The sequence below is a fragment of the Mustelus asterias genome, chromosome 10 (assembly GCF_964213995.1).
Source record: "Mustelus asterias chromosome 10, sMusAst1.hap1.1, whole genome shotgun sequence".
In the NCBI taxonomy this organism is placed as follows: Eukaryota; Metazoa; Chordata; class Chondrichthyes; order Carcharhiniformes; family Triakidae; genus Mustelus; species Mustelus asterias.
This window is the reverse complement of record NC_135810.1, coordinates 36,233,212-36,246,945: the sequence shown is the minus strand read 5'-3', so window position 1 is coordinate 36,246,945 and position 13,734 is coordinate 36,233,212. Positions and strand designations below refer to the sequence as shown.

Genomic DNA, 13,734 nt, shown 5'->3' with positions numbered 1-13,734 from the left:
GACAACATTGTCTTTTTCCTGTGTGAATACTGACGAAAAATATTCATTTAGCGCCTCTCCTATCTCTTTGGACTCCACGCACAACTTCCCATTACTGTCCTTGACTGGCCCTAATCTTACCCCAGTCATTCTTTTATTCCTGACATACCTAGAGAAAGCTTTATGGTTTTCCTTGATCCTACCTGCCAAAGACTTCTCATGTCCCCTCCTGGCTCTTCTTAGCTCTCTCTTTAGGTCCTTCCTGGCTAACTTGTAACTCTCAAGCGCCCTAACTGAGCCTTCACGTCTCATCTTTATATAAGTCTCATCTTTATCTAAGATAGGACGCATATTAAAAGGGGAGGATAAAGAAACGGATGTCATTGTACACATTGGTACAAATGACGTAGATAGGAAAAGCAGGAGGATCCTACGAAAGCAATTCAGGGAGTTGGGAAATAGACTAAAAAGTAGGGCCTCCAGGGTGGCAATCTCTGGGCTGCTCCCAATGCCTAGGGCCAGTGAGGCTAGGAATAGGGAGATAGTACAATTGAACGCTTGGCTAAAGGACTGGTCCAGGAGGGAGGGCTTCATATTCCTGGATCACTGGGAAGTTTTCAAGAGAGGAGGGCACCTGTACAAGAAGGACGGGCCACAACTAAATTGGAAGGGCACGAATATCCTGGCTGGGAGTTTTGCTAGTGCAGTTCGGGTGGGTTTAAACTAATATGGCAGGGGGGTGGGGATCAAAAAATTAAGTCTACAAGTGTAGAGGCTGGGGACGAGCTTGGGGCCAGGACAAGGCTGGCAAAGAAGAAGAGCACTCTGGGGGAGGATGACCTCACTGGGCCTGGTGGTCTGGAGTGCATCTACTTCAATGCAAGGAGCGTAGCAGGTAAGACAGACGAACTTAGGGCCTTAATGCTTACGAGGAATTTGGATGTGGTTGCGGTGACAGAGACTTGGTTGAAAGAGGAACAGGACTGGTAACTGAATATTCCGGGGTACAAGTGTTTTAGGCGAGACAGAGGAGGGGCCAAAAGAGGTGGGGGAGTAGCAGTATTAGTTAGAGAGCATATTACAGCGGTGCAGAGGGAGGACAATTCAGAGGGGTCGTGTAACGAGTCACTGTGGGTGGAGCTGAGAAACAGGAAGGGTGCTGTCACTATGTTGGGGGTATACTACAGGCCCCCCAACAGCCCAAGGGAAGTGGAAGAACGGATATGTCAGGAGATAATGGATAGGTGCAGGAAAAATGGGGTTGTTGTAGTGGGAGACTTCAATTTCCCTGGTATAGACTGGAAATCGCGTAGGGCAGGGACTCTGGATGGGGAGGAATTTGTAAAATGCGTACAGGAAGGTTCTTTGGAACAATATGTAGATAGCCCGACTAGTGAGGGGGCTATACTAGACCTAGTACTGGGGAATGAGCCCGGTCAGGTCTTCAAAGTTTCGGTAGGGGAACATGTGGCAAATAGTGACCACAATTCTGTTAGCTTTAGGATAGTGATGGAAAAGGATGAGTGGTGTCCCAAGGGTAAAGTGTTGGATTGGGGGAAGGCTAACTTTAGTGGGATTAGGCAGAAATTGGCAGCTGTTGATTGGGAGAGGCTGTTTGAGGGTAAATCCACATCTGGCATGTGGGAGTCTTTTAAGGAACAGTTGTTAGGGCTACAGGACAGGCATGTGCCTGTAAAAAAGAAGGATGGGTAGGGTAGGATTCGAGAACCGTGGATAACCAGGGAAATTGAGGGATTGGTCAAAAAGAAAAGAGTGGCGTATGTTAGGTCCAGGCAGCTAAAAACGGAGGGAGCTCTGGAGGAATACAAAGAAAGTAGGAAATAACTCAAACGAGGAATTAGAAGGGCAAAAAGGGGTCACGAAATGTCCTTTGCAGGCAGTGTTAAGGAGAATCCCAAGGCATTTTATTCATACGTTAGGAACAAAAGGGTTGTCAGGGAAAAAATCGGACCTCTCAGGGACAAAAGTGGGGAATTATGCTTCGAGCCCAAAGAAGTAGGGGAGATCCTAAATGAATACTTTGCGTCGGTATTCACAAAGGAGAGGGATGTGTTGACTGGGAGTGTCTCGGAGGGGAGTGTTGACCCGTTAGAGAAAATCTCCATTTCAAGGGAGGAAGTTTTAGGTTTTTTAGGGAATATAAAGACTGACAAATCCCTCGGGCCTGATGTATTCTATCCAAGGCTGCTCAGGGAGACGAGAGATGAAATCGCTGGGCCTCTGACGCAAATATTTGTCTCGTCACTGGACACAGGTGAGGTCCCAGAGGATTGGAGGATAGCTAATGTGATCCCATTATTTAAGAAGGGTAGGAAGGATAACCCAGGAAATTATAGGCCGGTGAGCTTGACATCCGTGGTAGGGAAGTTGTTGGAGAGGATTCTTAGAGATAGGATGTATGCGCATTTAGAAAGGAATAAACTCATTAACGATAGTCAGCATGGTTTTGTGAGAGATCATGCCTCACTAACCTGGTGGAGTTTTTTGAAGAAGTGACTAGAATGGTTGACGAGGGAAGGGCTGTGGATGTCGTCTATATGGACTTTAGTAAAGCGTTTGACAAAGTCCCTCATGGTAGGTTGGTGCAAAAGGTTGGATCTCATGGGATAAAGGGGGAGGTGGCCAGATGGGTGGAGAACTGGCTTGGTCACAGAAGACAGAGGGTGGTAGTGGAAGGGTCTTTTTCCGGCTGGATGCCTGTGACTAGTGGTGTTCCGCAGGGCTCTGTATTGGGACCTCTGCTGTTTGTGATTTATATAAACGATCTGGAAGAAGGTGTAGCTGGGGTGATCAGTAAGTTTGCGGATGACACGAAAATGGCTGGACTTGCAGATAGTGAGGAACATTGTCAGAGGCTACAGAAGAATATAGATAGGCTGGAAATTTGGGCAAAGAAATGGCAGATGGAGTTCAATCCAGATAAATGCTAAGTGATGCATTTTGGTAGAACTAACTTAGGGGGGAGCTATACGATAAATGGCAGAACCATAAAGGGTGTAGATACGCAGAGGGACCTGGGTGTGCAAGTCCACAGATCCTTGAAAGTGACGTCACAGGTGGAGAAGGTAGTGAATAAGGCATATGGCATGCTTGCCTTTATAGGACGGGGCATAGAGTATAAAAGTTGGGGTCTGATGTTGCAGTTGTATAGAACATTGGTTTGGCCGCATTTGGAATACTGCGCCCAGTTCTGGTCGCCACACTACCAGAAGGACGTGGAGTCTTTAGAGAGAGTGCAGAGGAGGTTTACCAGGATGTTGCCTGGTATGGAAGGACTTAGTTATGAGGAGAGATTGGGTAAACTGGGGTTGTTCTCACTGGAAAGACAGAGGATGAAGGGTGACCTAATAGAGGTGTATAAAATTATGAAAGGCATAGATAGGGTGAACGGTGGGAAGCTTTTTCCCAGGTCTGTGGTGACGTTCACAAGGGGTCATATGTTCAAGGTGAAGGGGGGGAGGTTTAACACGGATATCAGAAGGACGTATTTTACACAGAGGGTGGTGGGGGCCTGGAATGCGCTGCCGGGCAAGGTGGTGGAGGCGGACACACTGGGAATGTTTAAGACTTATCTAGATAGCCACATGAACGGAATGGGAATGAAGGGATACAAAAGAATGGTCTATTTGGACCAGGGAGCGGCACGGGCTTGGAGGGCCGAAGGGCCTGTTCCTGTGCTGTATTGTTCTTTGTTCCTCTTCACAGGAGATTTAACTTCTTTAGTAAACCATGGTTCCCTCACTCAACCACTTCCTCCCTGTCTGACAAGTACATACTTCTCAAGGACACGCAGTAGTTGTTCCTTGAACAAGCTCCACATTTCAATTGTGCCCATCCCCTGCAGATTTCGTCCCCATCCTGTGTATCCTAAATCTCGCCTAATCGCATCATAATTTCCTTTTCCCCAGCTATAACTCTTGCCCTGCAGTATATACCTATCCCTTTCCATTGCTAAAGTAAACGTAACCGAATTGTGGTCACTATCACCAAAGTGCTCACCTACCTCCAAATCTAACATCTGGCCTGGTTCATTACCCAGTACCAAATCCAATGTGGTCTCGCCTCTTGTTGGTCTATCTACATACTGTGTCAGGAAAAACCTCCTGCACACATTGGACAAAAACTGACCCATCTAAATTACTCGAACCCGTTTCCAGTCAATATTTGTAAAGTTAAAGTCCCCCATAACAACTACCCTGTTATTTTCGTTCGTATCCAGAATCATCTTTGCAATCCTTTCCTCTACATCTCTGGAACTTTTCGGAGACCTATAGAAAACTCCCAACAGGGTGACCTCTCCTTTCCTGTTTCTAACCTCAGCCCATACAACCTCAGGCAGTGAATAGAGGGATATGGACCACGTGGAGGCAAGAAAATATTAGATTAGAGCAGCATGTGTTGGCACAGACCTGGTGGGCAGATGGACCTGTTCCTGCACTGTACTATGCTTTGTTCTTAACCTAGACACACAAGTTTCTAGGCAATTTAAAACAAACCACTGTCTATTGAAATGGTTAACTTTCCTATAGAACCTCAGGGGTGAGTGGGCGGAGAAGACTTGGCACATAATTTCATCACCTTATGTAATTTTAAACTTGTTCTATTTTTCTTCAGCTTTGCTTAAATTTCATTTCTTGCCTCGACCTTGTTTTTTCAAGTTCTGATGTTCAGCATTTTTTCTTTCAAACTAGGTAACCATTTCTTTTCACGTGAATGTTTTGACAAGTTCAACTTGACCATGCTTAACTGCAAGCTTTCTTTGACCTTGCCAACTTAAACAGAAACTCACAGCTTTTCACATCTCTCAGATTCAGAGAGCCAAATGCAAGAAGTGTTTCGCACAAGCTTGTATTTCATTTACAAACTAAGCTTTCTTATTTCACTGGGGATGGGTACCCCCTCAAAGAATATTTGTCTCTGCAGTATTAAAAGGCACTGTTACAATGTTCCTTCTCCATTCACTAAGGAGCCACAATTGCCACAGGGCAGTGGCGTTTAAGGATTGCTGTTGCAAATAAAGGGTCAAAATTATGATGATGGCTTTGTCTGTCTTGTCACTTGTTTGAGCCTCCCCCCAGTTTTCATTGTGTAGTGAAAGGTTGCTAGGAGCCCATCCTTGTTTTTGCATTTTCTCAATTAGCTTATTTTTGGGCTAGGTGGCGGAACTAGTCCCTTCACCTCCCCATTCTGTAAGTAACTCGAGTTCCGCCTTTTGGCATTTGACACCATGGCTCGCTGGCACAAGGGAAACTTCACAAGTAAGGTACTTTGTTTCCACTTTATCCATACTCACAGTACTCCAAATTCTCTTGGCTTGCCTCACAGTTCACTGCTTCAGCTTGCGGGAACTTCACAATCACATACTTTGTTCCCTCCACTTCTCTCTATATCCAGTTCTGGTCGCCTCATTACAGAAAGGATGTGGAAGTCATAGAAAGGGTGCAGAGGAGATTTACAAGGATGTTGCCTGGATTGGGTGGCATGCCTTATGAGGATAGGTTGAGAGAGCTAGGTCTTTTCTCCTTGGAGAAGCGAAGGATGAGAGGTGACCTGATAGAGGTGTATAAGATGTTGAGAGGTATTGATAGAGTGGATTCTCAGAGGCTTTTACCCAGGGCTGAAATGGTTGCCACAAGAGTTCACAGGTTTAGGGTGCTGGGGAGTAGGTACAGAGGACTTGTTTGGGGTAAGTTTTTCACTCAGAGGGTGGTGGGTGCGTGGAATCGGCTGCCGGTAGTGGTGGTGGAGGCGGATTCGATAGGGTCTTTTAAGAGACTTTTGGATAAGTTCATGGAAGTTATTAAGATAGAGGGTTATAGGTAAGCCTAGTAGGTAGGGACATGTTCGGCGCAACTTGTGGGCCGAAGGGCCTGTTTGTGCTGTTGCTTTTCTATGTTCTATGTTCTATCCGATCTATACTTGGCTTGGATCTGCTCTTTTAATAGGCTGCTGATCTACAACAGCTGACACCAAGATTGGTGGCATAGTGGATAGTGAAGAAGGTTATCTAGGATTAAAATTGGGCCGATGTATGGCAGATGGAGTTGAATTTAGGTAAATGTGAGGTGATGCATTTTGGTAGCTCGAATCAAGGCAGTACTTACTCAGTTAATGGTAGGGCATTGGGGAGAGTTACAGAACAAAGAGAACTAGGGGTACAGGTTCATAGCTCCTTGAAAGTGGAGTCACAAGTGGACAGAGTGGTGAAGAAGGCATTCAGCATGCCTGGTTTCATTGGTCAGATCATTGAATACAGGAGTTGGGATGTCTTGTTAAAGTTGTACAAGACTTTGTACGGCACACTTGGAATACTGTGCACAGTTCTGGCCACCCTATAATAGAAAGGATATTATTAAACTAGAAAGAATCTAGAAAAGATTTACTTGGATGCTACCAAGACTTGATGGTTTAAGTTATAAGAAGAAGCTGGATAGACTGGGACTTTTTTCTCTGGAGTGTAGGAGGCTTGGGTGTGATCATATAGAGGTCTATAAAATAATGATGGGCATAGATAAGGTAGATAGTCAACATATTTTCCCAAAGGTAGGGGAGTCTAAAACTAGAGGGCATAGATTTTGATTTGATTTGATTTAATTTATTATTGTCACATGTATTAACATACAGTGAAAAGTATTGTTTTTTGCATGCTATACAGGCAAAGCATACCATTTATAGAGAAGGAAACGAGAGAATGCAGAATGTAGTGTTACAGTCATAGCTAGGGTGTAGAGAAAGATCAACTTAATGCAAGGTAAGTCCATTCAAAAGTCTGACAGCAGCAGGGAAGAAGTTCTTTCTTGAGTCAGTTGATACGTGACCTCAGACTTTTGTATCTCTTTCCTGATGGTAGAAAGTGGAAGAGAGAATGTCTAGGGTGCGTGGGGTCCTTAATTATGCTGGCTGCTTTGCCGAGGCAGCGGGAAGTGTAGACAGAGGCAATGGATGGCAGGCTGGTTTGCGTGATGGATTGGGCTACATTCACGACTTTTTGTAGCTCTTTGCAGCAGAGAAGGAACCATATCAAGCTGTGATACAAGCAGAAAGAATGCTTTCTATGGTGTATCTGTAAAAGTTGGTGAGAGTCGTAGCTGACATGCCAAATTTGCTGAATCTTCTGAGAAAGTAGAGGCGTTGGTGGGCTTTCTTAACTATAGTGTCGGCATGGGGGGACCAGGACAGGTTGTTGGTGATCTGGACACCTAAAAACTTGAAACTCTCGACCCTTTCTACTTCATCCCTGTTGATGTATACAGGGGCATGTTCTCCTTTACGCTTCCTGAAGTCTATGACAATCGCCTTCGTTTTATTGACATTGAAGGAGAGATTATTGTTGCCACACCAGTTCACCAGATTCTCTATCTCATTTCTGTACTTTGTCTCATCATTGTTTGAGATCTGACCCACAACGGTGGTGTTGTCCGCAAACTTGAAAATCGAATTGGAGGAAATTTGGCCACACAGTCATAGTTGTATAAGGAGTACAGTCGGTGGCTGAGAACACAGCCTGTGGGACACCCATATTGAGGATGATCGTGGAGGAAATGTTGCTTATCCTTACTGATTGTGGTCTGAGAGTTAGGAAGTTCAGGATCCAGTCACAGAGGGAGATGCTGAGGTCCAGGCCACGGAGTTTGGAGATGGGTTTCGTGGGAATAATGGTGTTGAAGGCTGAGCTGTAGTCAATAAATAGGAGTCTGACATTGCTTTCTTGGTGTTCCAGGGTTGAGTGCAGGGCCAGGGAAATGGCGTCTGCTGTGGACCTGTTGCGGCGGTAGGCAAACTGTAGTGGATCCAGGTAGTCCGGGAGGCTGGAATTGATTCGTGCCATGACTAACCTTTCAAACCACTTCATAATAATTGATAGTCATTAAGGCACGCTTGCTTGGTTTTTGTTAGGTACTGGGATGATGGTCGTCTTCTTGAAGCAGATAGGAACCTCAGATTGTTGTAAAGAGAAGTTGAAGATGTCTGCGAATACTCGCCCCAGCTGGTCCGTGCAGGATCTGAGTGCTCGTCCGGGTACCTCATCCGGTCCAGTCGCTTTCCATGGGTTGACCTTTGAGAAAGCTGCTCTGGCATCTGTAATGGTGACCCCTGATACAGGTTCATCCAGGGCTTCCAGGGTGGAGGGCATGCTCTCGCTGACCTCTTGTTCAAAATGGGCGTAGAATGCATTGAGCTCATCAGGGAGGGGTGCGTTGGAGCTGGCAATTTTACATGTCTTCATCTTGTAGCCTGTTATGTCTTGCAGACCCTGCCATAGTCGGCTAGGGTCGGTGTGGCTAGCCTGGGACCTAACTTGATCCGGTACTGTATTTTGGGAAGATTTGAGGGGAGAGATACAAAAGGGTCCAGAGGAGCAATTCTTTCACACACAGGGTGCTGAGTGTAGACAAACAAGCTGCCAAAGGTAGTAGCAGAGGTGGGTAGTTTTGTCTTTTAAAAAGCATTTAGACAGTTACATGGGTAAGATGGGTATAGAGGGATATGGGCCGCGGGCTACTGAGACTAGCTTAGTGGGACGACATGGACAAGTTGGGCCGAGGGGCCTGTTTCCATGCTGTAAACCCCTGACTCGATAACAAAGTCAAAAGTATAATCAAAGAAAATACTCACCAAACCATAGTTGTGCCGTCTCAACTGATCTAAATGAATCCCATCCTCATTGCCAAATTCCACCGCCAGCCAGTTAACTTCGCACATCAATAGATCAGATGAAACTTTGAGACTCTTTGCATCAGGGCTGAACTCTCTGAACCTGGCTATTCTAGATTGTCTCCACTAACAGAGGGTGGTAAGAATCTGGAGTGCATTGCCTGGAAAGATAGTGGAGGCTGGAAACCTTACAATCTTTAAAGTATTTGGATGAGCACTTGAAATATCATAACATTCAACGATATGGGACAGGTGCTGGAAAATAGGACTAGCGCAAATTTAGTGGTAGTTAGTCTTGGTGCAGACTCGATGGGTCCTTTCTGTGCTATATGACTCTACAACTGACTGTGCTCAGAGCCCTCTGTACCAGCTTGTGACTGCTCAGCAACTTCTATTCCAGCTCTTGACTGTGCTGAGGTGCCAGCTCCTGACTGAAACTTGGAAGGGAATCGACCATTCAGCCCCTCAAGCTTACACCATTCTAATAGAGCATGGTTGATCTGTGTTTCTATTTACCCACAGGTGGATGAAGTACAAGTGGATGAAAATGAAGCTGATCCTCCAGCAAATTGAATCTTGAGGAGATGACAGCAGGTGAAAATCAAGTCCGAGAGGAACCAGTTGGATGCAAACCAATGATAGTTTCCATATTCAGCCTTACTGAAACTATCTTTTATACAAACTAGAAGTAGGAGTATGCCATTCAGCCCAACAAGCCTGCTCTGACATTCATTATGATCATGGCTGATCATATTCAATATCCTGATTCTCACTTTGACATAATCTGGTGAAGTGTGTGACAAGTGGTAATATCTGTGGTTAAATCAAAATAACTACCTGAGACACTCTCTGTAAAACAAACACGTAACACTTTATTTATCTAACTAGCAGTGAACAAGTTAACTAAACTATTACGAACGATAGCCACTACTCAGGGCTTGGAGGGCCGAAGGGCCTGTTCCTGTGCTGTATTGTTCTTTGTTCTTTGTACTCCAGACAGGGAGAGCTGCGGTGCGAAGCGACAGTGTTCCAGACTTTGAGAAGGTGCGGGTAAAAGATGGGCAACGCCTGCAAGGAGTTCCAAAGACCCATAGAACCATAGAAAATTACAGCTCAGAAACAGGCCTTTTGGCCCTTCTTGTCTGTGCCGAAGTTGGAGTTTAAGAGCCGTGGGGTTATGCTGCAACTGTACAGGACCTTGGTGAGACCACATTTGGAATATTGTGTGCAGTTCTGGTCACCTCACTATAAGAAGGATGTGGAAGTGCTGGAAAGAGTGCAGAGGAGATTTACCAGGATGCTGCCTGGTTTGGAGGGTAGGTCTTATGAGGAAAGGTTGAGGGAGCTAGGGCTGTTCTCTCTGGAGCGGAGGAGGCTAAGGGGAGACTTAATAGAGGTTTATAAAATGATGAAGGGGATAGATAGAGTGAACGTTCAAAGACTATTTCCTCGGGTGGTTGGAGCTATTACAAGGGGGCATAACTATAGGGTTCGTGGTGGGAGATCTAGGAAGGATATCAGAGGTAGGTTCTTTACGCAGAGAGTGGTTGGGGTGTGGAATGGACTGCCTGCAGTGATAGTGGAGTCAGACACTTTAGGAACATTTAAGCGGTTATTGGATAGGCACATGGAGCACACCAGGATGATAGGGAGTGGGATAGCTTGATCTTGGTTTCAGATAAAGCTCGGCACAACATCGTGGGCCGAAGGGCCTGTTCTGTGCTGTACTGTTCTATGTTCTATGTTCTAAGAGGTGCAGGAATGGCTCCATGCAAATCGAATACAGTTGGCCAGACAAAGGGAAGCCCTGCCGCACTCCTCTCCCAAAGCGAAGGGGCGCGTTTAATGAAACTCTGGCAGCGTACAGTAATCGGATCTGGGTGACAGAATGCTTCCCGAACCCAAATGCCCACAGAGTTCAGAGCAGATACTCGTGATCCATCCTGTCGTACACCTCTCCTGATCAAGGGACAGGAACGGTATGAAGTCTCACAACACCAGGTTAAAGTCCAAAAGGTTTATTTGGAATCGCAGGCTTTCAGAGCGCTACTCCTTCATCACCTGATGAAGGAACAGCGCTCTGAAAGCTCGTGATTCCAAATAAACATGTTGGACTCTTACCTAGTGTTGTGAGACTTAGTGCCACCCCAGTCCAATGCCAGCATCTCCACATCAAGGGACAGGAAGGCGCTGGACAGATCAGCCCTCTGGGAATGATGGATGAATGATGGGGCAGCACGGTAGCACAGTGGTTAGCACTGCTGCTTCACAGCTCCAGGGTCCCGGGTTCGATTCCCGGCTCGGGTCACTGTCTGTGTGGAGTTTGCACATTCTCCTCGTGTCTGCGTGGGTTTCCTCCGGGTGCTCCGGTTTCCTCCCACAGTCCAAAGATGTGCGGGTTAGGTTGATTGGCCAGGTTAAAAATTGCCCCTTAGAGTCCTGTGATGCGTAGGTTAGTGGGATTAGCGGGTAAATATGTAGGGGTAGGGCCTGGGTGGGATTGTGGTCGGTGCAGACTCGATGGGCCGAATGGCCTCCTTCTGCTCTGTAGGGTTTCTATGATTTCTAGATCCCAGACCAGATTGAGCTTATCATGCATTGAACAGCCCAGGAATGTGTAGGCCTGGTCAGGGTGGATTATGTGGTCCAGCACGGTGCCAAGATGTGTTGACACAGCCTTGGCAAAGATTTTATAGTCTGTGCTGAGGAGGGGGACCGGGCACCAGATTTTCAGGTGGCGGAGATCCCCCTTCTTGGGCAGCAGAGCAATGACAGCCCTGCGCCAAGAAAGGGTTATTTCCCTGGTCGCAGTGCTCTCCCCCAGGACCCCCATGTAATTGTTTTCCAGAACACCCTGAAGAACTCCACTGTCAGCCCATCCAGCCCCGGGGCTTCCCCATTTAGAGGCTGTCGAGGGTGCCGGTCAGCTCCCCCAGGCTTAACGGAGCTTTAAGCCCACCGGCACCCTCCGGGCTGAACTGCGACAGGTCCTCCCACAAAACTCCATGGGCATCCTCCCTGATCAGATCTGGAGAGAAAAGGGCAGTACAGTAATTATGGGCATTTGCCCTAATGCCCTCCTGATCCGAAACAAGGGATCTGCCGTCAGCCAGCAGCGTAAGGAGCTGCTGACAGATCGCCTGTCTTTTTTCCAGCGAGTAGAAGAAGGGGGAGCCTCAGCCCAGGTCCATACAGATCTGTATCTGCGACCTCACGTACGCGCCACGAGACCCGGCAGGTTGCAGATCCCACAGCATGCCCTTCTCCCTGTATGCCAGCCGCAGGGCTAGATCCTCATCAGGCTGACTGAGGTGTGACTCCAGGTCAAAAACCTCCCGGTCCAACTCTTCGATCCTGGATTTCTGCCTCTTTGTCGACCCCCTCGCAAACTCCTGACAGAAGGCATGGATGTGAGTCTAGCATACGTCCACCATAGCCTAAAGAAGGGGAATCTTCCCCACTTCCTTCTCCAGCCAGCCCAGAAACAAAGAGATGAATCCAGGAACCACCTGTCCTCCAGCAACAGGTTGTTAAAGCACCAACACGTGGTCCCCCCACCCCCGGATGCGAGATGCAACAAAGTCCACCCACACCAGGTGGTGGTCCAAGCAAGGCACCTGCTGCACAGAGGCCGATGGAACGCCGGATGCGTATGCCCTCGAAATGTAAAGGCGGTCAAGTCTGGATGCTCCAGTTCCAGGCCCCTCAACCGTGAAGGCTCTGGAGCCAGGATGGAGATGTCTCCAGACGTCCATCAAGTCATGGATCCTAATCAGTTCCCACAACTTCAACGGGAGATCAGGAGGCCGCCACCCCCGCGTAGGTAGCCCTGGAAGGTCCTGCCACCAGCAAAGGTGATGTCGCCACCATCAGGATAGTGCTACACCCACCCCAGGCAGTGTTTTAGAACATAGAACATAGAACATTACAGCGCAGTACAGGCCCTTCGGCCCTCGATGTTGCGCCGACCAGTGGTACCAATCTAAAGCCCCTCTAATCTACACTATTCCAATATCATCCATATGTTTATCCAGTAACCACTTGAACGCTCTCAACGTTGACGACTCCACCACTGCTGCAGGCAGGGCATTCCACGCCCTTACTACTCTCTGAGTAAAGAACCTACCTCGAACATCTGTCCTATATCTCTCACCCCTCAATTTAAAGCTATGTCCCCTCGTGCTAGCCAACACCATCCGAGGAAAAAGGCTCTCACTATCCACCCTATCTAATCCTCTGATCATCTTGTATGCCTCTATTAAGTCACCTCTTAACCACCTTCTCTCTAACGAAAACAACCTCAAGTCCCTCAGCCTTTCCTCATACGATTTTCCCACCATACCAGGCAACATCCTGGTAAATCTCCTCTGCACCCTTTCCAACACTTCCACATCTTTCCTATAATACGGTGACCAGAACTGTACGCAATACTCCAAATGCGGCTGCACCAGAGTTTTGTACAGTTGCAGCATGACCTCCTGGCTCCGAAACTCAATCCCTCTACCAGTAAAAGCTAACACACCGTATGCCTTCTTAACAACCCTATCAACCTGGGTGCCAACTTTCAGGGATCTATGCACATGGACACCCAGATCCCTCTGTTCATCCACACTACCAAGTATCTTACCACTCGCCCAGTACTCTGTATTCCTGTTACTCCTTCCAAAGTGAATCACCTCACACTTTTCCGCATTAAACTCCATTTGCCACCTCTCAGCCCAGCTCTGCAGCTTATCTATGTCCCTCTGTAACCTGCCACTTCCCTCCGCACTGTCTACAACTCCACCAATTTTAGTGTCATCCGAAAATTTACTAATCCATCCTTCCACGCCCTCATCCAAGTCATTAATAAAAATGACAAACAGCAGTGGCCCCAAAACAGATCCTTGCGGTACACCACTAGTAACAGAACTCCAGGATGAATATTTCCCATCAACCACCACCCTCTGTTTTCTTACAACTACCCAATTCCTGATCCAAACCACTAAATCACCCTCAATCCCATGTGTCCGTATTTTCTGTAAAAGCTTACCATGGGGAACCTTATGAAACGCTTTGCTGAAATCCATATACACCACA

At 47.1% G+C, this 13,734-nt stretch overlaps 1 protein-coding gene across 5 annotated transcripts in view; it reads left to right on the top strand.

Annotated features, from left to right (window-relative positions):
• LOC144500011 (nectin-3-like) overlaps positions 1 to 10,910 on the top strand; it is a 196,905-nt gene extending 185,995 nt beyond the window's left edge. For 4 of the 5 annotated variants that reach the window (XM_078222756.1, XM_078222755.1, XM_078222754.1 and 1 more), the window contains one exon: positions 9,178 to 10,910. In XM_078222756.1, the coding sequence (XP_078078882.1) occupies positions 9,178 to 9,228 (51 nt within the window). In that variant the 3' untranslated portion in view covers positions 9,229 to 10,910. The remainder of the gene's footprint in view (positions 1 to 9,177) is intronic. The other variant, XR_013498915.1, reaches the window with a different exon arrangement.
• The last annotated feature ends 2,824 nt before the right edge of the window (positions 10,911 to 13,734 follow it).